The 25,639-nt window shown below is 38.6% G+C and overlaps 3 protein-coding genes and 1 pseudogene across 6 annotated transcripts in view; 3 read left to right on the top strand and 1 right to left on the bottom strand.

Annotated features, from left to right (window-relative positions):
• LOC144629099 (carbohydrate sulfotransferase 9-like) overlaps positions 1–25,639 on the top strand; it is a 60,201-nt pseudogene that overhangs the window by 13,494 nt on the left and 21,068 nt on the right. The window lies entirely within an intron of this gene.
• LOC144628980 (E3 ubiquitin-protein ligase RNF123-like) overlaps positions 1–25,639 on the bottom strand; it is an 87,381-nt gene that overhangs the window by 7,162 nt on the left and 54,580 nt on the right. For both annotated transcript variants that reach the window (XM_078487117.1, XM_078487118.1), the window contains exons 25-36: positions 7,662–7,736; positions 6,916–7,003; positions 6,191–6,278; positions 5,332–5,398; positions 4,588–4,611; positions 3,555–3,694; positions 2,706–2,801; positions 2,068–2,157; positions 1,918–1,993; positions 1,584–1,668; positions 958–1,082; positions 51–148 (exon numbers count right to left, since the gene is read on the bottom strand). In XM_078487117.1, the coding sequence (XP_078343243.1) occupies positions 51–148; positions 958–1,082; positions 1,584–1,668; positions 1,918–1,993; positions 2,068–2,157; positions 2,706–2,801; positions 3,555–3,694; positions 4,588–4,611; positions 5,332–5,398; positions 6,191–6,278; positions 6,916–7,003; positions 7,662–7,736 (1,052 nt within the window). The remainder of the gene's footprint in view (positions 1–50; positions 149–957; positions 1,083–1,583; positions 1,669–1,917; positions 1,994–2,067; positions 2,158–2,705; positions 2,802–3,554; positions 3,695–4,587; positions 4,612–5,331; positions 5,399–6,190; positions 6,279–6,915; positions 7,004–7,661; positions 7,737–25,639) is intronic.
• Positions 10,607–12,872, top strand: LOC144629168 (carbohydrate sulfotransferase 11-like). Its single transcript, XM_078487377.1, has 2 exons — positions 10,607–10,648; positions 11,464–12,872. Exon 2 carries the CDS (start codon positions 11,485–11,487, stop codon positions 12,274–12,276), a length of 792 nt encoding a protein of 263 aa, XP_078343503.1. The 5' UTR covers positions 10,607–10,648; positions 11,464–11,484; the 3' UTR covers positions 12,277–12,872.
• Positions 14,215–22,214, top strand: LOC144629100 (carbohydrate sulfotransferase 11-like). 2 transcript variants are annotated; one of them, XM_078487288.1, is made up of 3 exons: positions 14,215–14,972; positions 19,894–19,934; positions 21,297–22,214. In XM_078487288.1, the coding sequence occupies exons 1-3, from the start codon at positions 14,774–14,776 to the stop codon at positions 22,107–22,109; spliced, it is 1,053 nt and encodes a 350-aa protein (XP_078343414.1). In that variant the 5' UTR covers positions 14,215–14,773; the 3' UTR covers positions 22,110–22,214. The 2 variants fall into 2 exon arrangements, with proteins under 2 accessions (XP_078343414.1, XP_078343415.1); XM_078487289.1 differs by lacking the exon at positions 14,215–14,972 and adding an exon at positions 17,942–18,035.

A 25,639-nucleotide genomic window follows, 5' to 3' on the forward strand; every position in this document is an offset into this window, starting at 1 on the left:
CCACCTTTTGAAAACAATATGTTCTAGCGAGCTGTTAGCAGCACCAGTACCTGTTTCTGAAGCCCAGTTCCCGAGTTCTGTTCCTCGAGATACGTCACCAGGTCCTCGACGCGCTGAACCTCCTCTGGAGTGACGTCTTTGTTTATCACTGCAAATAAACAAAGAGTGAATTTATTGCATGAGTAGATAACCTCCAGAATATCGTGTTTACTATCCTTTTCTAAGGAGTCCAGAAATCTTGTGATTCTCTTTTAATGAAAAGACGTAATTCTATTCTTACAAACTATGCTAGAAGAAAACTAAATTGTCGAACGTAAAACGCTAATCGTGAAAACTTGCAGATATGGCTGAGGGGTTTACGATAAGAATTTACACGTTAAATGATTGGCCTATTGATTCATCGACTGTTCGATAAATGGACTGATTGATTGATTGATTGATAGATAGCTTGATTGATTGATTGCTTGATTGACTACATGACTGATTGTAGCTTGAACTTTCCCGCGGGCTGGAACACCCTTGATCGAGGACTTCTAGATCCATACTTCGGATCCACCAGTTATATTATGAGCTGATAGTTGATTCGGCCTTCCGCCTCGTCAACTATCATTTCACAGAAATCAAAAGCGAATAATCTAATTGTTTTAGTAATATTCTTACTCGTTTTCCTTGAAATAATGATTTCAAGTTGTTTTCTTTTTATAATCTAGTATTAAACTTAACGCAGTTAGCGAAATCGCGCGCGGACTAAATTGCCATTTGAAAATTCCAGAGGAGAGGAGAAAGGGATGTTGTCATTTTGCTGTATCAACTGTCCCCGCTATTCCGTCCCCATTGCACTTGTTAGAGTTCGATGATCAAAAAAGAAATCAAAATTCATTTAAAACTATCCCGAGTGGCAACGCAACAGCACTGTAAGTACGCTAACTACAACGGTTAATAGCATTTTCAACGTACATGTTTTGAAGGAGAACTTTGGCGCTGATGTGTCACCGGCAACTGGCTTTCCACCAACAAGAAAGTACACGGTGTCCAAACTGTATCCAGGTTCCGCTAACAGAGCTGAGGTAGCTCTTTCTTTGCTACAAAAATACAATCATTATTATAGCTCCGTGCGCGGGCAAGATATATCAAATCCAGGGCTGTGATTGGCTACCCAAGCGGGCAAGAAGGCGCTACTTTGCCCGCTCGGAATTGGCGAATATGTCCCGCAAGAAAAATGCAGAACTACACAGAAGGCTAGACAGAAAACGCAAAACAAAGGAACAGGGACAATGTCTAGCCTCAGGAATTTGCTTATTCGGTTCCGTTTATAATTAAGGGAAATATGGTCGAGTTCCTTGATTTCAAGTTTATGGGCACAGTTTTGAGTTTTAAGCAGTACTGTCATGTGGTACTGTTTATTATGCCGTACAAGGTCAGGTGTGTGGCCTTTCAAATGAGAGCTATTGAGCAGTACTTTCACGTGGTGCTGTTTGTGTTAACTCTCGTAAAATAAACAAAATGGCGTCTTTGGGTACTCTAGGAAGGCGATGTCTAACATAAAAAAGAAAACAGACAAACAAACAAACAAACAAAAAAACCTTTCACTTTCGCCGTCCATAAGCAGCGTCAACAAGATTCCAGAAACTGCACCAAGAATGGGAAACCTATCCACTGTTTCCAGCCCTGAAAAAACAAAAGCGATGACATATGTTTTTCTTAAGAAAGCTGCTATTCAACGTCCTTTCCTAGCCTGAACTCTTTGCTTTGTGCAGTATGAACTGACTAGAGCATTGCGCAATTCTCCGGTAACCATTTATATACCTGCGTGGAGTGTGGTACTGTAACTGAAATTTAACACTAAAATTTAACACTAAAATGGTTAACACTAAAATTTAACAGTAAAATCAGAAACAGATATTTTTCAAACGTTACCTGGTAAATGAAGCCTTGTCACGTTCTCAAACAGATTTGAACTGGCCGTCACACGATTAAGAACTTGAGTTAACAACTTGGACAAAGAAAAGAATTACAGGATGTTAGTATTCAAACAAGCCTTCCGTGGCGTACTTCATATAAGATTACCTGGAAAAGCCGAGCGATGTGTAGTTCAGCGGACTGTCGTTTCCAGTCTGTGAACACTTCAGGCGCGGCCGTTGCGACCATCTCCAGTACCTATCGAATAGAAGACATGCGCGTATAAAATGAGGATTATATACTAAATTTCTACGAAAACAATAAATCCTGTTAAAATCGCGAAGATTTACTGTCGCAGAAATATCGCTCGGAAACTGTTTAGGGGGGGCTGAAGGGGTAAAATGGGAACTGGGATTTGGGCAAATTTTAACAGGGAAAATGCGATTTGGGTCACTGGAACATGGAATCACAAACAAATGAACAATAGAAATGAGAATGGGATTTGGCAAAACAGCAAAACAATAGGCTTGGAAATGGGATTTAAGCAAAATTTGGGCAGGAAAATGGGATTGTATACCCCCCCCCCCCCCCCCCCCCTCTTTTCAGGACCCTCTGTTCGCCTCTTGCAACAGTTATTGTCCGCACACAAATATCTATGCATATCGGAGGTTGTCTTTTATATATCACTGATAAAAAAGGGCGATCTAAGAAACGCGATAGTTAGCCAAGATTCGGAAAGCAAAGGGTTTCAATCTGCATTCAAGAGACAAAAACTGAAAGAGCAAGTTAAAGAATTTACAGCTCACCCGCATTAAACCGACAGTCAAATCAAAACACACTGCGCATGTCCGTAACTGGCGCGAATCCAGAACAGTCTCCATTCGATGAGTGGCTTGTTGAATCTATACCAAAAAGAAAAGAATGGAAACGTTACAGGAACTGTGTCACGGATTTTAGCCAAATATAGGTATACAGAATGAGCATCAAATTTGGTGAAATATATATAAAAAACCCTTAAAACAATGAAGAAACATTTCAAAAACAAAAGAAGGTACGGATGGCCAAAAGTGACGAAGATTTAAACGGATTGCGATATGGGTTTTTGAAATACTGTTGGGCTGAACAGTTTTCAATGTAAAACTCTTATATCCCTTGTTATTTTGCAAGATCATTTTTTAATGGGACTATGTCACGGATTTTACCAGAATTTTAAACAGCCAAAATTTCTATTTGTGTCGCAGGAAACCTAAAAATAATAGTCCATTTTTTATTTAAAATTGCTACATTAGAGCACTGAAACTGTTAACGAGCATCTTCAGTTGCAGATGGCTCGGATGGAAACGGATTGCAACTTGAAAAAGTTAGGCTCACGTTTTCAAGTTGTTTCCGCGCATCAACAAAACATGAATATTTATAGCTGTAGGTTGATTTCTATTCGCAAATTAAGGTTATATCTTCCTTTAAAGAATATGTTTTTTTAATGGGTTTAGTTGCCATCCACTAAATTCAGAACAGTTTAGACCAAAAATCTGCTAAATCCCCGTGGCATAGCTCCTTTAAATAATTGAACTAGCATCTTCCTTTTTAATTTTGAACTGTGACCGTCTTGAAAGTATATGTTGTTTTCAAGGAATAAAGCTGACTGAGTACCATACCTCTTGCAACATTCCTATAAACTCCGAAAACGACCAGTTTAACTGGTTTAGCAGGCCGTTGAGAAACTCGTTTGCTAGCTGGTTGTCTTTGACACACAGCTGGCCAAATAATCGCTGACACTTTCTTGAAGGACGAGGAGCTAAAATAAACGAAGTAAATAATATCGAGCATATTAAAAACAATTACAAACAAACAAATAAAACGATTAGGAAGCAGTCACTCAACTTCAGGCTCTGCAGGGGTGTACGTATCAAAACCCGAACCTATTCCCCCTCCCAAAATGATTTCGGGGAGCCTGGAAACAAGCTTATTGGGTAAGTGTAGCTAGGATAGTTTGAGTAAAAAAGTAAGATGGCGTCTGATGTCTCAGCCAGCTATGGCGAAGAACTGTGTTTCGGCAGTGTTGTCGGCTTTTAAAAGACAATGGCCTTTGAAATAATTTGAGAAAATTATACCCGCTTTCAGTGTTACATGCATAGCGGCTATTTTTCGACATCCATTTTTCCTTCTCATCTGTCGACAATCAAAACCGATGCCCGGCATACCGGTGTTTGTTTCATACAAATGTGCCTACAAATTAGGAAGGTCATGCTCGTGGGCTGTGAATTGAGAATTTCGACCCGAATTGTTTGTTTAGTATGTCGAAAGATGGATGTAGAATGATAGCCGCTAGGCACGTAACACTGAAAAGCGGGTGTAAAATTGAATATTGATTCGCAGGGTAAAAATGAATGCCAGTTCTGTGTGTATGCTGCCTTGACAATTTCAGCCCTCTCGCTTGAATCGTTACAACCCCAGAAGTGTTAGCATGAATGAGCTTCAAGAGAAAAAAAAAATAACTTACCCTACCCCCCCCCCCCTTTCCCGCCTCGTTCCTTCAAGTATCAATGAAACTTGACGAAACTGCTCCTCCAAGAGATACCCTTTTGCTGGTTTAATAATAATGTGAAAGAAATTCTACAAGTTCAGCCTTTATCTTAGCCACATTCTATATTCTAGTAGAAGTTCGATAAACGATTGTGGAATACTTACGTTGAAGACTGGCTCGCAAATGACCTGTAAAGAAGCGCATTGTTCGACATTAATGTAAAATTGACTGATTCTACACATCATCACCACCACCACCACCACAACAACTTTATTTGAAAAAGGTCGATTAAAAGGCAGCCCGGGGCTGATGTGGACATTTACAAAAACATTACTAGCAATAAATAAATAAGTAAAAAAAAGTAAAGTCTGCTTCGAGCCTAGTGGCCCATACAGGCCGGAGCTTATCCCGGTTTCCGTAGCATTAAGCGACTAGAAGTATTGCTACTCCCCCCTGGATGGGATGCTAGTCCATCGCAGGGTTACCCGCCAGCAGTAAATTCGTCGGTACCCATTTATACACCTGGGTGGAGAGAGGCACTGTGAGAGTAAAGTGTCTTGCCCAGGCCACCGCGCCTCTTACAGCAATAAATAAATAGACGTACAAAAATATTTACAACAAATAAAGTATAAAAATATAAACAAGTTAAAATCTAGTTATTTGATTATATACAAGTTAAAAGCTTAATGATGCACAACACAAAAACTAATTAAAAATATTCAAAATCCTTTTAAAACTTTATTTCAAATTACACAAGTGCCTAAAGTTGTAAAACTAACTTTTTCTAAATCATTAGTTTTTTTTTAAATGTTGTTTTTAAGATTTTTAAAACTTCGAAGAGAAGCGTAACTTCTAAAAGAAATTATGGCTAAATTAAAACAACAACAACAAGATATTTGCCGGCTAACCTTGCTCAGGTAACCCTAACGTGATAACATCCGGTGAACTTGTGTAACGAAACGCGAAACCACAGCCCTGGCGTAAAAAACACACTCATAAGTAATATCACATTACTTACGTTTTTAAAGGCAGTTATACACTCTTGTCAAATGAGGTGAGGTTTTCCTGAGGGCCGCTGGAGAAAATTGTTAGCCTCAGTTATTTACAACACAACATGTGATATCTGTTTTAATTTTCCTTCAGAAAGTCATTTCTCCACCTCCTCCTCCTCCTTGTGCAGTTAAACCACTCGTACATCTGCACACAAAATTTCGGACTTTGGACTTGAGGGAGGGGAAGAGACGGCAAATCGCAATGTAGCGATGTATGCACACAGCGGCCAAACGCAGCGCGCGTGCGCAGTTCCTGTGTAATTCCCGCCAAAATTTTCCATACAAAGTCTTAAATTTTCCGAAAACTTTCGCTTTAAAGCCAAAAGTTAACGCCGTCCCTGGAAAGTTAAGGTTTATACGCCGCTTATGGATTGGAAATTTGATAATTCATCTCCACTGAGTGTCCCAGCTTGAACTGTTCTTTCACCGTACCATTTCTTTAACAATTTCCTACAAAAGTTTGCACACTTTCGAGACAAATTCTCAGAAAAGTTCGAGGCGCCGAAAACCGGAAGTGACGTCATTTTTGCGTTTGACCGCTGTGTGCGATGTATGTTAGGCAGTTGCTTCAGGAACCTGTTAGGGCCATTATGGTGTGAAAAGGCTATACGTTACCATTTTTTCTTTACTATTCATAATTTTCAAAGCCAAAGTAGAAAAAAAAAACATTTGTAATTCAATTCTTGATTTCTTTTTCTCAATTCGTGTAACTCACCTTCCATATTCGCACCAGAATCCATGTAGTCTGAACCCAAGATCGTTTGTCATAAGCCGCCATAAGGGAACGAACAGATTTTTCCAACCTACAAAATTATTAAAATTATTAAATTTAAAGATTGGTTTTCATATTGCCCTGCGGAACTAGAATTGCTGGATTTCTTCGTTCAACTCAGTTACCGTACTTATCAAATCTACAGCATGTATTTTGGCATTCTTTTACACTCCATTGGTACTGAAAGCAAGGCTATATGTTTCTGCTTTGATTTAAAAACAGTTTAAACAATATTCCATAAAGTCGAATTTTCAACAACGTGGAATGCATCTCGAATTCCAGAAAACTCTTTGAAATTGCTTTTAAATCAGCGTTTTAACGAAACAAATAGTAAAAGTAGAACAAGTTGCTTCCATTGTGGATTATGACGTTATCAAATCAAGCTAGTTATATCAGCATAGATAGATAAAAACTTTATTAATGTGTCAAAACCACATAGCTTACTAATTCGGGGACACCTAATAATTAAATACTAAAAAAGACAGTTAAAAGGTGTTCAAAATTGTGTAAAATAAAATAAAAATACATAAAAATCTTGAACATACTTATTATTTAATAATGGCTGGTCTAAAAATGTAATAATTGAGTGATTTCGCCTTTCCTCTTTTTATACTTTTGTAACAAATGCAGCGTACTTATCGGGGGAATTTAACTGATAAACAGCTTACAGTGCTTCTGACATGTTCTCCAATGCTTCAAGACTGTCTGGGTAACAGACAAACGCAGCTAATGCCTGTATGATTATATCTCGTAAATCTAAAAAGAGAAAGAACAAGTGACGAATCATTAAGCATAAGCAGCAATGATAGGAGGGAGGAAGAAAGAAAGAGAGGGAGGGAGGGCAGCAGGCAGGATGGATGGGTGAAAGAAAGGAAAGATGGAAGGGAGTGAGGGAGAAAGAAAGAAAGGAAGGAAGGAAGGAAGGAAAGAAGGAAGGGAGTGAGTGAGGAAGGAGAAGGGAAGGAAATGTAGGGCGGTAGGAAGGGTGTTAGGCAGACAAGCAGGCAGGCAAGCAGGCAGGAAGGGAGGCGGTAAGAGAGGGAAGAATGAAGTATTGTGGAAAGGGAGGGAAAAGGGGAGGCAGGTAGGCAAGAAGGGAGCAGGGAAGGAAAGAAGGGATGGAGGGAAGTAAGGCGGAATGAAGGAAGGAAGGAAGGAAGGAAGGAGGGAAGAGAGAGGAAGGAAGAAAGGGTGGCAGGTAGGCAGGGAGAAAGTGAAGGATGGACGAAGGGAGAAAGGGAGGCAGAAAGGGATAAAGGCAGGTAGGCAAGGAGTGAGAAAAAAACGAAGGAATGAGAGGGAGAGAGAAAAGGGAAAAGGAAGGAAGGAAGGAACGAACAAAGGAAGAAATGAAGAAAAGAAAGGGGGGAAAGGAAGGGAGGGGGAGGGGGTGGGGTAAAAATTTTAAACAAACCTGGATTAATAATTCTTTGGTCGATAAAGTGTGTGCACAGGAACACTGCCATTTTTTCAAGAGTAACACTGGCATCTGCAAAAATAAATAAATAAAGATATTCGAAAAATCAGTTGCTGATGGTAACCGGATTCATAAACCAAACGAGGTACAAGTCTGCAAATACTATGTTCTAAATAATGCTAATAACAAGACGTTTGCTGCTGATTGTTAGGTCGTCACACAACCCTTCGATCGCCAGGAGTAGGGGCGTTGCGCGACCGGAAAGGGAAGTTGATTGAGGTTGTGTAACAACCACTGGGAGCCTTTGGTATTCCTTAGGTATTTTCAGGGGGTAGGCTGACATGACTGTTTTTAGACCAGGTTTGCGTATGGCATCACCGGAATAATGTTTTGCCATCGCTTGTCTAAGACTCTTTTTTGGTTAGAAAATGTATCATTGGCGACAATATGAGAAGCTATGCCATCCGTGCGTTATGAATTATGATTTTATTGGTCACTTTGAGACTTTGGAAGAAGACGCGCCTCTGTTCCTAAAAATGGCGGGAATTGTCGACCGCGTGACTTTCCCGCCAATTCACAAATCAACGGGCACAGATGAAGTGTTAAAGTACTATTCCCAGGTCCCTCCTGAGTATATCACTCGGTTAGGAAAGCAGTATCGGAGTGACTTTGAAATGTTCGGTTATGAGTATCTCGGTCCTGAGAAAAAGCTTTTGAATCAATCTACAAAAGGCTAGCATTTTCCGTTTGGCAGGAGCGTCGGCGGCATCTCAAGAAAACGGCTAAGAACAAGACTAGTTAAGGAACTAAACTTAAACAAAAAATGTGGCGGAAAGCCACTGAAGTCTTATACATTCGAATGCATTGTAATGCAAATAAGAAAATAATAAATTAACTTTGGGGAAAGGGCAATTGAGCGTTCCCTCGCTTCAAACAATGCAGGTTTCGAATGATGAAGCCCAAAATAATTCTCTTGGCGGTAGCTTTTCTCTCTGTTTATATTTTCCTCTCATACTGGAGCTTAAAATCGACACAAACACAAGGTAAGGTGGTTTACAGGTTTGTAAACTTAGTTCTTAACACAAATCAGTTCTTGAACGTTAAAAGATCCTACTTTAACTTGAACGTATAAATGCCACTTTGCCGACAGTTTATCGGTTTTTAAACACAAAGTGCAAAAAGTAAAAAAAGTTTATGTTCGATTTTCTGGGCATTTCGTAGATATCAAATTGGCAACTGTATAACGTGGAAATAATGCCCGCGAACCTTTCTCTAAAACCAGAATTTAAGACGATGCATAATTCAATTTGGATATGTTTGGTTTATGTTGCAATGATTTCGCCCCAAGCTTAGTACTTAGTTTTAAAATCTTGTTTCATTCAGTGACTTCGTTCTGCCTCATTGCAGATTTTGGCATTTGTTTTATAATTAGCAAATGCTCTCTAAATACGACGAAATAGTGCAACGAAATGGTGTGTCATAGTGAATTGTCGTTATAAAGTGTTTTGCATTTTTTGTGCGTATGTTTTTGCTTAGTTCTTAGTTCTGAAATTTTGTTTCATTCAGTGACTTCGTTCTGCCTTGTTGCAGATTTCGGTATTTGTTTCATAATTAGCAAATGCTCTCTAAATACGACGGAATAGTGCAACGAAATTGTGTGTCATAGTGAAGTGTCGTTATAATGTGTGTTTTGTAGTTTTATATTTTTTCGGGGGATGTATGTGTTTGCTTTTTTTTAAAGTGTATGTTACAATTCAATAAACCAAGCTTCACTTAAATCGAGCCTTATGCAAATGGTCGAACGAAAGCAGTAGTTTTTGCACATTTACATGAGGCTCGAGTCATGTGAAGTTTGACGTTTCATCATTAACTAATACACAAAATCAGTGGGCCATTTCTATTGTTTTCCGCTTTGAATTAAATAAACACCCATGTAGTTAGTTACTGTTTAAGTGCCTACAGGTGGTTTCCGTTTTTTTTTCTCAAAGCATTTTAGCATTTGTTCGGAGTAGCGAGGGTCCATTGGAATCTGCCAAATTTCAGCGGCGAATTCTTATTAAAGGGACCCTGTCACGGCGATTTAAATACTTTTCGGTAAAAAGTACTAAAATTGGCGAATAGGTCTTCTCGTACATGAAATGCACCTAGTACATCAAGATGGAGATATAAAATAAATTGTTGTTGAAGGAAGAAGGGAGCCAAAATGTTTTGCAGGGTTTTTTCCAGTCCAAAAAGGACAAAACTTGAAAAAATCAGCCTGACTTTTTCAAGTTGAGATGCGCAATAATATCACTTGTTTAACGCTTCAGTACACTTGCATAGTGATTTTTAACAAAATTGGACCACTATTCGTAGTTTTTATATATCTTTAGGCTCTTGAGTTTTTGAAGTGAAACTGATAACAGTGTTTCTTTAATTTGCTTCAATTAATGTCGGCGACATCATGATCAAACTAAAGCTAATGGATAAAATGAAGTGGATTCTTATTAATTTGTGGTGAAATAAATCAACGTATTATTTTAATCAACGTATTTCTTTGAAAAGCAAGCCTCGAGTAAATTTCGTGATTAATAGATTAATAGGTAGAATTGATGCTTTGTAAGTTCTTAAAGAGCGTTTAGGCGAGTGCAACTTGAGTACTTTCAAAACATCACGAGTATCAGGTAAACGCAAATTGTACAAGAAACAATTTATAACTTCTCTGTTCGTCTTCAGACTTCTTCGGGTTATCTCCGGAAATTTCGTAATGCTTCGGGTGAACTTCAGAAATATCAGGAAGTTTTCAGGTCAACTTCGAAAATCTTCAGAAGACTTCGTATCAACTTGGAAAGATAGTCATGTGTACTCATACAGATTACAAATTAGGATAATTGTACAGCTCTCGCCCAATAAGAATTCCTCATGAAGCGCTATCTTAATGAATGTTGTTGAATTTATTTTCAGTGCCTTTACCACAGATCAAATCAGTATCCGAAAGATTAAAGGTAAAACGAAATTAAGAAAAACTACAACCTTTATTGCTCTTTCTTTTAAATGAACCAAGAGACGCTGAATTGATCAAAATGTCGTATCTTCAGTGTTCCAACACCCATGCTTTGTTAAGCAGACTGCAGTAGCAAAATGTAAATAAATAAATTATTAAAGTCGGTGACAGCCCGAAAAACGTCAAGTTTCCCCTCAGCTAACTGACTGCGTGCATTTTAATGGCACTTGCAAGTCTTACTGCTTTTTCCGACTTTCAAAAATAGTGTGTGATGGTGAGGAATGTTTTTTTCTTGTTTTCATTAAAGTTTGGTTTGGGATAAACTTATCAACGCCAATAAGCCAGTTGAGTTAAAAGCTGAAGCAACAAGCTTCAAATATAATCATACACAATTGGCGAACATCTCTATAATACATCACTGAGCATTTCACTTAATATCGCATTTACTTAGACAGGAAAAAAATAAATAAAATGAAGCCCCCCGAAAGCACGCATTGTGAACCTATGTAAAGAACACTCTATTCTCTAAAGCACCCTTACATTTCCATATTTTATAGTATCATTGACCAAGTTTACTTTTGAGTTCAGTTTAAGGTTTAAGCACAGGTAGCCCAAGCTGTAATACTTTTTCGTAATTTTCGGCTTTATCTCTTTCCCCACACAAAACCTTAAAAATACTGCAAGTCGCTCAAGCTATAAAGTAACAACACAAAGGTCATCAATTGCACTACAGTACACGTCACACTCGAATAGCTTGGGCTACCTGTGATGTAAGCCGCACATGTAAGCTCTGAGGACCTTTTATTTTCAATGCAGAAAAAATCAACGGCCGCGCAAATGAGTCCAGAAGAAAGACAAAACGCCAGAAAACAACAACTTAGGGATTACTGTCGTACACACACCTACAACAAGAATCCAGCAACGGAAAAACTACACAGGATAGCTGTCGACGATGAACTAAAGCTAATTTACGGCATAATTCCAAAGGTGGCGACTACAACATGGAAACAAGTGTTGCGCAGTGCTCAAGGAATTCAACAACGGACCGGTCGATGGAATTTGTGGAAACGCTTTAGTAATTATACAGAGGAAGAACGATCAAAACGACTTCAAACATATTTTAAGTTTGTTTTCGTTCGAGAGCCGTTACAGCGTTTGCTTTCAGCGTACAAGGACAAGTTTATTAAAAAACCCAGAGCCAGCAACGACATCCGCAGAGTTATAGTACAAGCTTTTCGACCTCAAGATTTTGAGCCAGAGGGAGAAAATTTCGTTAGTTTCTCAGAATTCATTCAATATTTTTCCAACAATATATCACGTAACCGACATTGGCGACAGTATGAAAAGCTCAGCCATCCATGCGTTATAAACTACGATTTCATTGGTCACTTCGAGACCATGGAAGAGGACGGGCCTCTTGTTCTGAAAATGGCGGGAATTGCCGACCGCGTGACTTTCTCGCCAATTCACAAATCAACAAACTCAGATGAAGTGTTGGAGTACTATTCCCAGGTCCCTCCTGAGTATATCACTCGAATAGGAGAGCTGTATCGGAGTGACTTTGAAATGTTCGGTTATGAGTATCTCGGTCCTGTGAAAAAGCTTTTGAATCAATCTTTAAAAGGCTAACCTTTCCCCTTTTAATTCCCAGGAGGCCACCCCCCTTCCCCTGTCTGTAGGTACCCCTCTTCTTCTAATAACCACCCTCCCCACTAAAACCCATCCCTCCTTAACGGTGTGCCAGTTCTTTTTCAGCGCGAACGTCTTATAGAAGTTTAATTGCAACACATTTTTGGCGGTCAGCATTGAAATAAAATGGGTTAAAAGTAAAACTAACTGCAATGCTCAACAGGTTTTGTTTTGTGTAATTACGGGTTCAGTCTGCTCATTAAAAAAAGGAAAACGAGCGAATATACCAAATTTTCCATTGATACCAGTGCTCTGAAAGCTTCTATATGAAAATAACGGAAGGGCTCTGCGCGTAAAAGAAGTATAATTAGTGGACAACGAGTTTGGACAACTTCCAGCCTAAGACGTTTTAGTGTTCCATTATTCTGTTTATTAAATCGTTTAAACAGTGCTTCGTGGTTACGAAAACTTTATCGTGAAATGAAAACAACTTTAGCTCACACTAGCAATTAAGAACACTGCAAGTCTTCTGTTATTGTATAAACAAACAGATTCCATTTTGGCGTGGGTCTGTTCAGTTGTAGATCACAGAAGACGTCAAAACGTGGTAAGAAAATCAGTATTTTTTTTGTTCTTACCACATTTTGACGTCATATGTGATCTATAACTGAACAGACGCACGCCAAAATGGAATCTGTTTATTATTAAAGGTGTGTAGTATGTCTATCGGCGTCAAAACTATCTTCTACTGTAATATATAAAGAAAGTTTCAATTCTTAAAAGAAATATTTCCCCATATGGTTCACGTTTGCACTTTGTTTTACTCAGGCCAGTCGCACACTAGAGCAACTAGCTGAGCTATTCACCTCACGTGCCTGTTTGCTCAGCCATTTATTCACTGCACATTTTGCCGCAGACAGTGAGGAAAGTGCTAAGCAAGTTTGATTTGGAAGCCGCCATGTTGAAGCACGTGAGCATTCTGCGTGTGTTTATTGGTCAGTTGATATATCTGGCTGAGCAAGTTTCTCATGTCGCCCGCACAAATTGATGATCTTGCCTCGCGAGGCAAAAAATATCAAACACGATAGATATTTTCCTCAAGGCCTCGCGAGGCAAAATTTTCACGGAAAACGGTCCGCACACGAGAGAAATCTGCTGAGCAAACGGCACGCGAGGCGGTTAGCTCAGCTAGATGCTCTAGTGTGCGGTAGGCTTAGAAATGGACCATGTTGCATATACAACCCACGTGCAGAGCCACAGTTGTAATAGACCATATTCACGATAGCCGCCATGATGGTTTTCACGTTATAATGCAAATTAGCCACGTTGTCTACCAGGGGGCAAACATTAAAACGATACCGTTTCTCGCGAATAAGGCCTATTTTCGACAGTATTAAATTGTTTAAGTACGGGGCGTGGACGGTAGGATTAAAATTGCTCGCTAAGGCCCGGTTTAGACGCCGATCTTTTCATGAGCCGAACTTAATTCCTTGAATTAAGTACATGAAAAGATCGGCGTCTGAATAAAATTAGAACGGCTATTTCAATTTGGAACGGCTCACCCGTTCTTCCCGCCTGGCTTGGCCGAGAATTTCGCCTCTAGAACGCTTTTGGAACGGCTTTGATTCAGACGCCGTACTTTTCATGTGCCGATCCTAATTCATAAATTACTATAATGTATTTATTTTTATCGTAACTGTATTAGGAACGGCCTCGGAACGGCCAAAAAGTACGGCGTCTGAATCAAGAGGCGTACTTTTGTCAATTTGGGTCGGTCCAAATTCGAATTGAGTTCGGCTCATGAAAAAAACGGCGTCTGAACCGGGCCTAAGAAAAAAAAAAAAAGAATTTTCCACGCCGAAATCACACAATCCACAGTAAATGGTAAGTTTGTGTGGTAGCGGTTAACGGTTAGTTTTCAACAGTTAGCAGATAGTGGCTTGTGGGGAAAACCTGTTTTAAGCGTGTCGCGGGATGCATTTCCGTGTCTCAGGTTTACAACATGTTCTTTACGTTAGCTTTACGAAATTTTTCTTACATTAATGCGCATGCATGGTCACGTAGTTAAATTGAATTCGCCATTTGAGCGAGCAATTTTAACCCTAGTGCACGCGTCTCTGTAAAGAAAGTAATACTCGTACACAACCAACTCGACGTGGTGAATAGGGCCCTCGATTTTAGAACAGTTCCAAACATTAATTTAGCACACGAACAAAGAAAAATATCACTCAATCGGGGTATTCATGAAATCGAATTGCGTTACGTGTGGCGTTTTTACTAAGATGAAAGCCATAGAAAGTAAGCAAAAATTTTGCGACTCATCATAAAAATAAATGCTATTGAATGAAATATCATTAAAAATGCACTCGCATACAATAATTTTCGTTTAAAGAAGACATTGAAAATGCAGTTGCCATAGTTACGCCACAAAACCCCTGATTGGCAGGAAAGAATGCCCAAGGCTTCATCGTCTTTCATTGGTGTAATACGCTAAGCAATGAATACGGGACTTGCGCTGTCAATCAATGGAAGCGTGGCGATTAATCGAGAGATTTCCATTCATTTCTCTGACGGCTTTAACGGCGGTCAACATGAAATTCCATGGTATAGCGATTTTTTAATGCTCTTAACATTCGCTTTGTTGTTTTCGTACGGTACTTGGAAAATAACGTCCAATGGAGTAGCAAAGGACTTAGGTGAGCATTTTGGTATGTAACATAATTAAGGGAAATCACAGGTTTAAAGTAAACTTCAAAGCCAACAATATATAAAGTACCAAAGTGGAACCTCAATAGAACGAAGGGAAAAAGGACTGACAAAATGTGTTCGCTATAACGAGCTTTCGTTATATCTTGTTCTTTTCTATATATTTTTCTATTCCTCGGGCGAAGAATATCGTTTGTTATATTGAGGACTTCGTTATATAGAGGTTCGTTAAATCGTGGTTTCACTGTATTAAGGTTAACTGAAGTCAAAGACATTTTGCTAGCTACCTGACATATGGCTCTTGACTAAAGGCTTTATTTTTCATCGCAAGGAAAATCTGAATCTGAAAATCTTGCAGAACTAAACAAAGATTCTGAAGAGATTTTGGAGCGTTTTCGGCAAGTTAAATAAAATCTGGAACCTCAGGCTATCAACAGTCCCCGTGTGTTAACCAGCATTTGAACATACAGTCATCATTTTGTTCATGCGTTTGATTAGTTAACTAAATACCGAACACTAAAATCCATTTTATATATGTTTTATTTTAAGAGCATCTTAAAAACATTAAATTTGGACACAGTATATCTGTCTGTTTTTTTGCTATCCAACGCGTTTATACAAGTATAGACTTCAATAATTATTCATGGAAATGAAGTTGAACAGCAAAAGATAATTACCTCGCTGATTTATGTGACTCAGTTAATGTTTACCAACGCAACTTTGTTGAAAAAACATTACGACTTTACAATATAGAAAGTTTGCGTTTATCAGTACATAAGCGCACACGCATTTATGTGTAACAAACGACGGATAATCGTTTAGAGGAAATATACGAAAGCGTCAGAATTCTTTCTTATTAGTTTTTCACTTAACGGCAAATGATAAACACATTTTATTCCAGATGGAAACTGAATTGGAAATCTTCGGCGTTGCTAAGCGATCAACAAGTTCTGAAAGTCTTAAGGGCATTAACTTCCATTTAAACAACATAAAAAACAATCGATCGATCAATCAATAAATCAATTGCATTGACACAGGTTTTGGTCTTTTTCTATAACTTTTTTTAATTCAAGCTATTTGTATTTGAACAGCATAAAATTGCCTTGCGGCACATGCAGTTCGAAACGTCATCTACAGTAAAACCCCGGTAACTCGAACTCTGAAGGGAAACGAAAAATAGTTCGAGTTAGCGGGGGTTCGAGTTATCAGGGTCGATTGAATATTCAATTCAGTTGCCAGAAACTCTAGTTAACACGATCATAAATTCTTATGATAAGAGTGAAAAATGGCTGTCAAATACGTGATCTGTTCGTTGCTCTAATCAATGGGCGTCCGTAGCGAGTTGCAAGAACCGGAATTCGAGTTATCGGGTAAAATTTAAACCAAATTTTGATCAAGGGAAACGAAATTTATTTCGGTTAGCGGGTTTTTGAGTTATCCAAGTTCGAGTTACCCGAGTAAAAATGACTTAAAAGTGAGTTCCTATCCAAGGGAAATGGAAGATAGTTCGAGTTAGCGGGGTTTTCGAGTTATCCGAGTACGAGTTACCAGGGTTCTATTGTATTAAGGTATCACGGAAGGAAAATTGGCGTTTTTGTTCCAAGTGAAATTGTGTGCAAACCATCAATGGTAACCCCAATAAAGTATATATTTTCTGAAAGCTTATTGAATAAAGATTGTAATTTTCGATTTAGTTTTGATCATATAGACCATAATAAGCAACGTCAGCATTTTGTTTGCAATTATGGTGTTGCATAACTTAGAGTTTATTTGAGAACACATTTACATGAGAGCCAAAACTTTTATGTGGAATTTGATCTACATATATTGGTCTAAAAAACGGTGTCTCAGATTTTTCTTTTCTTGCTCCATTATTTTTTATGAATTTTTAAACTTTAAAATGGCGTTTATAGGGCTTCTTCAGGATAAAAAATTCATAAAAAATTAATGAAGCAAGAAAAGAAAAATCTGAGACACCGTTTTTTTAGACCAATATATGTAGAACAAATTCCACATAAAAGTTTTGGCTCTCGTGTAAATGTGTTCTCAAATAAACCTAAAGTTGCATAACATCATAATTGCAAACAAAATGCTGACGTTGCTTATTATGGTCTATATGATGTAAACAAAATCAAAAATTACAATCTTTATTCAATAAGCTTTCAGAAAATATATACTTTATTGGGGTTACCATTGATGGTTTACACACAATTTGACTTGGAACGAAAACGCCAATTTTCCTTCCGTGATACCTTAAATATTCAAATTAGCGTTTTTAGGCACAATTCAGAGCACAATTGGTCACTAAGAATTGACAATGCGAGGGAGCAAAATTCACAGTTTCATTCACAGTTACAACTTGTTTCGGCCTATAAGGTGGAGTCGTAAGAAAATGGAACCATTCTGATTCTTCCCACTCCGATTCCGTCGAGCTTACTACTTCGATTCTCGATTTCGACTTGGCCGTAAGCGCTCTTACGACTCCAATTACGACTGCGTCGCCTGAGCAAACCAGCCTTAAGCCAAATATTCGCTATGAAACTTGATGTTTGCAAAGAAATTACTTCTACTGGATCTACTGATGACAAAACCATAGCTTCATTGCAACCCAAATGTGTCTCCCGGGTATTATAAATTATAGTTACAAGGATAGGTGAGCAGTATCGGAGTGACTTTGAAATGTTCGGTTATGAGTATCTCGGTCCTGTGAAAAAGCTTTTGAATCAATCTACAAAAGGCTAGCATTTACCGTTTGGCAGGAGCGTCGCACGACATCTAAAGAAATGCCTAAGAAGAAGACGAGTAGAGGAACTCAGAGTTAACTGAGAACAAAAATGGTGTGTCAGAAAGCCACTGAAATCTTATACATTCGAATGCATTGTAATGCAGATAAGAAAAATAAATTAACTATGGAAAGGACAATTGAGCGTTCACTCGCTTCAAACAATGCAGGTTTCGAATCATGAAGCCCAAAATAATTATCTTGACGGTAGCTTTTCTCTCTGTTTATATTTTCCTCTCATACTGGAGCTCAAAATCGACACAAACGCAAGGTAAGATGACAAGTTTGTAAACTCAGATTTTAACAAGAAATCAGTCCTTAAAGACCCATTAATACCAGCAACCTTTTCAGTGTTCAACTTGTCTCGCAATATTGTTGCATTGCAAGTTGTAAAGTGTTGTTGCACGTATTACCTTCCGTGTTGCAAGTTGCGGTAACAAACAAAACCAATCGTGAATGAGTGTCGCCCCGGCACACTGCATAATACAACAAGAATGTTGTATAAGCACTAAAAATGACGATCTCAAAGAAACGTAAAAGTTGTACAGTTCCCCGACCATTTCAAAATGCTATGACTTTGATCTTCGAACACTCTTTCGTAGCTTTAAGTTAATCAACAACAACAACATCCTTTATTCGAACACGATCGTTAAAGCAACATGATTGCTGAGGGGTCGTGTTTCAAACTAATTACCCATGTACTTTCCACCTTGTACCTATTCAATCTTTCAATTGACAAAGTGAATACAACTTCGTTGCACAATTCGATTTGGATATGTTTGGTTTATATTGCAGTGATTTCGCCCCAAGCTTAGTACTTAGTTTTGAAATCTTGTTTCATTCAGTGACTTCGTTCTGCCTCGTTGCAGATTGCGGTATTTGTTTCAACATAAATTATGCTCTGTAAAATATGACAAAATAGTGACTCGAAATGGTGTGTCATAGTGAATTGTCGTTAAAATGTGTTTTTTTTTTTTTGCAATTTTTTGCGTGAGTGCGTTTTTGCTTTATTCAAAAAAGTGTTTGAAAAAATTCAATAAACCAAGCTTCAGTTAACTTACGCAAATAGACTACCGGAAACAGTGGCTTTTGCATACTTACATAACGCCCGACCCATGTGAAGTTTGACGTTTCATCATTAACTAATACACAAAATCAGTGGGCCATTTCTATTGTTTCCATATCGCGCGCTTTGAAATGAGTCACGAAGTTGAACACAAGTTAATAAACACCCTCTGTAGTTAGTTATTGTTAAAGCCTGTAAAGGCGGTTTCCGTTTTTTAAAGCATTTTAGCATTTGTTCGTAGTAGCGAGGGTCCATTAGAATGAGCCCAATTTCAGCGGCAAATTCTCATTAATTTGCGTTCATTAATGTCGGCGCCGTCACGATCAAAATGTAGCTCACGAATAAAATGCAGTAGATTCTCATTATTTTTGTGGTGAAATACATTAACGCATAAACATCGATGACTGATCTAATTTTGTGGTTAATAATGGAAACAGGACTGAATGGAGTCCAATTCGGTCTGTAATAGGCCATTTTCAAAAAATACCATATTAACACTCTTTGTTGTCCCTCCAAAATTTTGCATAAGCATTGTTTTACTGTCCCAAGAGAAATTGAAAGCAATGCTTATGCAAAATTTTGGCGGGACAACAAAGAGTATTATGGTATTTTTGAAAATGGCCTATGATATGAGTGATTAGAAAAATCGGATGAAGCCACTTCGGAAATCTTCGGCTGGAAGACTAGCTTCGTGTCAAATTTTGAAAAGAGGAGTAATAAACATTTTTAGGATGTATTGTACAGCTGTCGCCCAAATAGAATCCAGTAATTTTGTTGAGAGTATATGATTTAAACGTGATATCATTGTCGAAACTTGGATAAATTTGTTTGAGAGGTAATTAAATTAATTCGCACCATTCAAGCAAATAGCACGTTATTTCCCAGACTGAGCAAATGGACGAAAACATTAAAATCAACAAATTAGCACGGTAGAAAACACACACACACACACACAAAAATAAAAAAAATAAATAAATAATTTCAAACTGCGAACTTGAAAGATTTAGGCAAAATTCTTCACGATATGCTATGTTTAATGACTGTTTTTGTATTTATTTTTCAGTGACCTTACCACAGATAAAGTCAGTATCCGAAGAATTAAAGGTAACAAACTCACAATTGACCTCGCTCCCAATGTGTGGCTTCAATAGCTCAGTTGGTAGAGCATCGCACCGGTATCGCGGAAGTCACGGGTTCGAATCCCGTTGAAGCCCTGAATTTTTTTTCAGGCTTCTTTATTCCAATTGCTTAAATTGGAAATTCACTGCGACGATCATTTATCTCTTTCATATACATCCGCAGTTCATATATGAATCATTTCATATACATTACATCATTTCACTCCTCTCACGGGAAAATATGAACTCACAATTGACCTCGCTCCCAATGTGTGGCTTCAATAGCTCAGTTGGTAGAGCATCGCACCGGTATCGCGGAGGTCACGGGTTCGAATCCCGTTGAAGCCCTGATTTTTTTTCAGGCTTCTTTATTCCAATTGCTTAAATTGGAAATTCACTGCGACGACCATTTATCACTTTCAAAAACTACAAACTTAACTGCTCTTCCTTTTAAAGACCACGAGACACTGAATTGATCAAAATGTTAGTTCCTGTTACAAAACCAATGCATTGTTAGGAGACAGGTTTTGAGAACAAAGGAAACCTATCATATCAATATTAGGGCTGATTATACGAGAAAAACAAGACCATTTGTTGGATGGTACGAACAAAAAGACTGCAGAAAAAAATTAAAAAAAATTAAATTACAAAAGTTCGTGATAACCCGAAAAATGGCTTGTTTTCCCTAACTCACTGATTGTCTACGTCACTGTTTTGTAGCAAGAAATACCTTCGCATAGTTCAATAAATCAGTTAAACTTTTGCAAGTCTTCCTGCTTTTGTAGACTTTCAAATACAAATTATGTGCGATGGTGAAGAAAAATTAGTTTGGTTTCGGATAAATTGTCAAGATCAGTTACCCCATCTAGTTATGGCCCGTGTACCTTCCGTCCATTCCATTTTTTGAAAAATTAAAAAATTTAAAAAAAAAATGTTTTTTTTTTTTAGATCACTGAGTGCAGGAAAAATTAGAATTTAAAAATGACTGTTTTCAATTTTCTACATTTTACATCTGTGTTTACTTAGTTACCCAGTTTGCCATGTCGGCAGTCTACTTGCCCCTCCCCACATGGTACTTTTGTCAAGACGAAAGTTCGGCACGGCAGAAGCACGACGTCTGAACTAAGCCTAATGGTGGATTTCCACTGACGCGTAAATTTTTACGTGCGTGAAAAAATTAAGAGACAATGTATGAACGGCCTGCGTAAACGTGTACGCAAGCCGTTCATACATTGTCTCTATTTTTTTACGCACGTAAAAAATTACGCGTCAGTGGAAATCCACCATAACATGTATAACGATTAAACAATACATGTATGTTCTGAGGACCTTTTACTTTTTAATGCAGGAAAAACCAACGGCCGCGCAAATGAGTCCAGAAGAAAGACAAAAGGCCAGGAAACAACAACTAAGGGATTACTGTCGTACACACACCTACAACAAGAACCAAGGAACAGAAAAACTACATAGAATTGCTGTCGACGATGAACTAAAGCTTATTTACGGCGTAATTCCAAAGGTGGCGACTACAACATGGAAAACAGTGTTTCGCAGTGCTCGAGGAATTCGAGGAGGGATGAGTCGTTGGATTTTGTGGAAACGCTTTAGTAATTATACAGAGGAAGAACGATCAAAACGACTTCAAACTTATTTTAAGTTTGTGTTCGTTCGAGAGCCGCTACAGCGTTTGCTTTCGGCCTACAAAAACAAGTTTATTCAAAAACCCAGAGCCAGCAACGACATCCGCAGAGTTATAGTACAAGCTTTTCGACCTCAAGATTTTGAGCCAGAGGGAGAAAATTTCGTTAGTTTCTCAGAATTCATACAATATTTTTCCAACAATATATCACGTGACCGACATTGGCGACAGTATGAAAAGCTCAGCCATCCATGCGTTATAAACTACGATTTCATTGGTCACTTTGAGACCATGGAAGAGGACGGGCCTCTCGTTCTGAAAATGGCGGGAATTGCCGACCGCGTGACTTTCCCGCCAATTCACAAATCAACGGGCACAGATGAAGTGTTGGAGTACTATTCCCAGGTCCCTCCTGAGTATATCACTCGAATAGGAGAGCTGTATCGGAGTGACTTTGAAATGTTCGGTTATGAGTATCTCGGTCCTGTGAAAAAGCTTTTGAATCAATCTTCAAAAGGCTAACCTTTCCTCTTTTAAATTCCCAGGAGGCCACCCCCCTTCCCCTGTCTGTAGGTACCCTCTTCTTCTAATAACCACCCTCCCCACTAAAACCCATCCCTCCTTAACGGTGTGCCAGTTCTTTTTCAGCGCGAACGTCTTATAGAAGTTTAATTGCAACACATTTTTGGCGGTCAGCATTGAAATGAAATGGGTTAAAAGAAAAAATAACTGCAATGCTCAACAGGTTTTGTTTTGTGTAATTACGGGTTCAGTCTGCTCATTAAAAAAAGGAAAACGAGCGAATATACCAAATTTTCCATTGATACCAGTGCTCTGAAAGCTTCTATATGAAAATAACGAAAGGGCTCTGCGCGTAAAAGAAGTATAATTAGTGGACAACGAGTTTGGACAACTTCCAGCCTAAGACGTTTTAGTGTTCCATTATTCTGTTTATTTAATCGTTTAAACAGTGCTTCGTGGTTACGAAAACTTTATCGTGAAATGAAAACAACTTTAGCTCACACTAGCACTTAAGAACACTGCAAGTCTTCTGTTATTGTATAAACAAACAGATTCCATTTTGGCGTGGGTCTGTTCAGTTGTAGATCACAGAAGACGTCAAAACGTTGTAAGAAAATCAGTATTTATTTTTTCTTACCACATTTTGACGTCATATGTGATCTATAATTGAACAGACGCAGGCCAAAATGGAATCTGTTTATTATTAAAGGTGTGTAGTATGTCTATCGGCGTCAAAACTATCTTCTACTGTAATATGTAAAGAAAGTTTCAATTCTTAAAAGAAATATTTCCCCATATGGTTCACGTTTGCACTTTGTTTTACTCAAGCCAGCCGCACACTAGAGCAACTAGCTGAGCTATTCACCTTACGTGCCTGTTTGCTCAGCCATTTATTCACTGCACATTTTGCCGCAGACAGTGAGGAAAGTGCTAAGCAAGTTTGATTTGGAAGCCGCCATGTTGAATCACGTGAGCATTCTGCGTGTGTTTATTGGTCAGTTGATATATCTGGCTGAGCAAGTTTCTCATGTCGCCCGCACACATTGAGGATCTTGCCTCGCGAGGCAAAAAATATCAAACACGATAAGCCTGCCGCACACTAGAGCAACTAGCTGAGCTAACCGCCTCGCGTGCCTGTTTGCTCAGCAAATTTTTCTCGTGTGCGAACATTTTTCGTGAGAATTTTGCCTCGCGAGGCCTTGAGGAAAATATCTATCGTGTTTGATATTTTTTGCCTCGAGAGGCAAAATCCTCAACGTGTGCGGGCGACATGAGAAACTTGCTCAGCCAGATATATCAACTGACCAATAAACACACGCAGAATGCTCACGTGATTCAACATGGCGGCTTCCGAATCAAACTTGCTAAGCACTTTCCTCACTGTCTGCGGTGAAATGTGTAGTGAATAAATGGCTGAGCAAAGGGGCACGTGAGGCGAATAGCTCAGCTAGTTGCTCTAGTGTGCGGCAGGCTATAGATATTTTCCTCAAGGCCTCGCGAGGCAAAATTCTCACGGAAAACGGTCCGCACACGAGAGAAATCTGCTGAGCAAACGGCACGCGAGGCGGTTAGCTCAGCTAGATGCTCTAGTGTGCGCCAGGCTTAAGGCAAAGAGATGGACCATGTTGTATATACAACGCACGTGCAAAGCCACAGTTGAAATAGACCATATTCACGATAGCCGCCATGATGGTTTTCACGTTATAATGCAAATTAGCCACGTTTTCTGCCAGGGGAGCAAACATTAAAACGATACCGTTTCTCGGAAAATCGACTCGTCAAAATAGTGAACTATCTGCGCCAAAATCACATTTGAGAGCCGAACTATCTGCGCTAAAATCACATTTGAGAGCCAAGTTATGGAATAATGTTCTCATATTAAGGTTTATTTGAAAAAGTTGTTCGATAACTTGACTTGTCAGCTACGCAAGACGTTTACTCTTTATGAAAGCACCGAAATTGCGAAACACTTGGAATATTTTTTACCACAATACTGAAACCAAAGAATGGTATGAAAAAATAATCAGACATAATAAAAATTAAGAAACCAGCTACAATTTGTCGATTTAAGTTTGTTTGCCTCCTCAGAAAACACGTTCTCATTTGCATTATAACGGAAAAACAAGCATGGCGGTTATCCTGAATAAGGCCTATTTTCGACAGTATTACAGTCAACTCTCGCCTTGCGGACACCCCGCTATTGCGGACACTCGCTATTACGGACAAAATCCAGATCCCCGGCGTAAAAGGTTTGACTGGAAATGACTCCCGCTATTACGGACTCTCAATATAACGGACACTAAACGACGTCCCGACCGTGTCCGCTATAACGAGAGTTGACTGTAAATTGTTTAAGTACGGGGCGTAAAAGTTAAGATTAAAATTGCTCGCTAAGAAAAAAAAAAAAAAAGAATTTTCCACGCCGAAATCACACAATCCACAGTAAATGGTAAGTTTGTGTGGTAGCGGTTAACGGTTAGTTTTCAACAGTTAGCAGATACAGTCAACTCTCGTTATAGCGGACACGGTCGGCACGTCGTTTAGTGTCCGTTATAGTGAGAGTCCGTAATAGCGGGAGTCATTTCCAGTCAAACCTTTTACGCCGGGGATCTGGATATTGTCCGTAATAGCGAGTGTCCGCAATAGACGTGGTGAATAGGGCCCTCGATTTTAGAACAGTTCCAAACATTAATTTAGCACACGAACAAAGAAAAATATCACTCAATCGGGGAATTCAAGAAATCGAATTGCGTTATGTGTGGCGTTTTTAGCACCACTAAATTAAGACCACCGCCACCATAAATGATACAATTAAGATAAAAGCTATAAGATGTAAGCAATAACTTTGCGACTCATCATAAAAAAAATGCTATTAAATAAAATATCACGAAAAATGCACTCGCATACAATAATTTTAGCTTAAAGAAGACATTTTAAAATGCAGTTGCCATAGTTACGCCAGAAACCCCTTCATTGGCAGCAAGGAACACGTGACACACGCTGTCAATCCAATAAATCGAGAAATTTCCATTCATTTCTCTGACGGCTTAAGGAGGCTCGATGTAGTTTTTTTTAGCCGAAGGGTGGTTGTTTTGAAAATTAAAATTATCTAGGAAGCCAATGTTCAATTTTTGCCAAAATACACCATAATGATCAAATATGACCAAATTTTAATTATTTACTCGTCACTTTGTCACAAAGGTTACCATAGCAACCATTGACGTTTTCTTTTGTTCTCAAACAAGCTTGGTTTTCTCGAAATCTAGACTGACACTTGGTATTCATTTTTTGATATGTTCAAGTACAGTAGATTTACTACCTGTGCTCAAAATTTTAGGAAAATCTATAAGAGCGTTTTAGAGTAAATCAAGAATGAAGTTTTTGGTATTTTCTTATAATTTCTTACAATCGGCAGTCGATATATTTTAACAAAATTAATTAAGGCAAAAAGTCTTTCGCTTTTAGTTAATGGTCTTTGATGGTGTAAGTATTTATATTTCAGTGAGAGAAACTGTGCTCAAATAATACGA

Source organism: Oculina patagonica, chromosome 10 (genome assembly GCF_052425735.1).
Source record: "Oculina patagonica isolate OP01 chromosome 10, crgOcupat, whole genome shotgun sequence".
NCBI lineage: Eukaryota > Metazoa > Cnidaria > Anthozoa > Scleractinia > Oculinidae > Oculina > Oculina patagonica.

What these genes read in the sequence shown, in the direction of transcription:
- LOC144629100 (XM_078487288.1), top strand. Translation starts at nt 14,774, where the DNA reads ATGAATACGGGACTTGCGCTGTCAATCAATGGAAGCGTGGCGATTAAT. An exon ending in TGGAGTAGCAAAGGACTTAG is followed by an intron (nt 14,973 to 19,893) that starts GTGAGCATTTTG and finishes TTTATTTTTCAG; the next exon opens with TGACCTTACCACAGATAAAG. An exon ending in CAGTATCCGAAGAATTAAAG is followed by an intron (nt 19,935 to 21,296) that starts GTAACAAACTCA and finishes TTTTTAATGCAG; the next exon opens with GAAAAACCAACGGCCGCGCA.
- LOC144629168 (XM_078487377.1), top strand. Translation starts at nt 11,485, where the DNA reads ATGAGTCCAGAAGAAAGACAAAACGCCAGAAAACAACAACTTAGGGAT.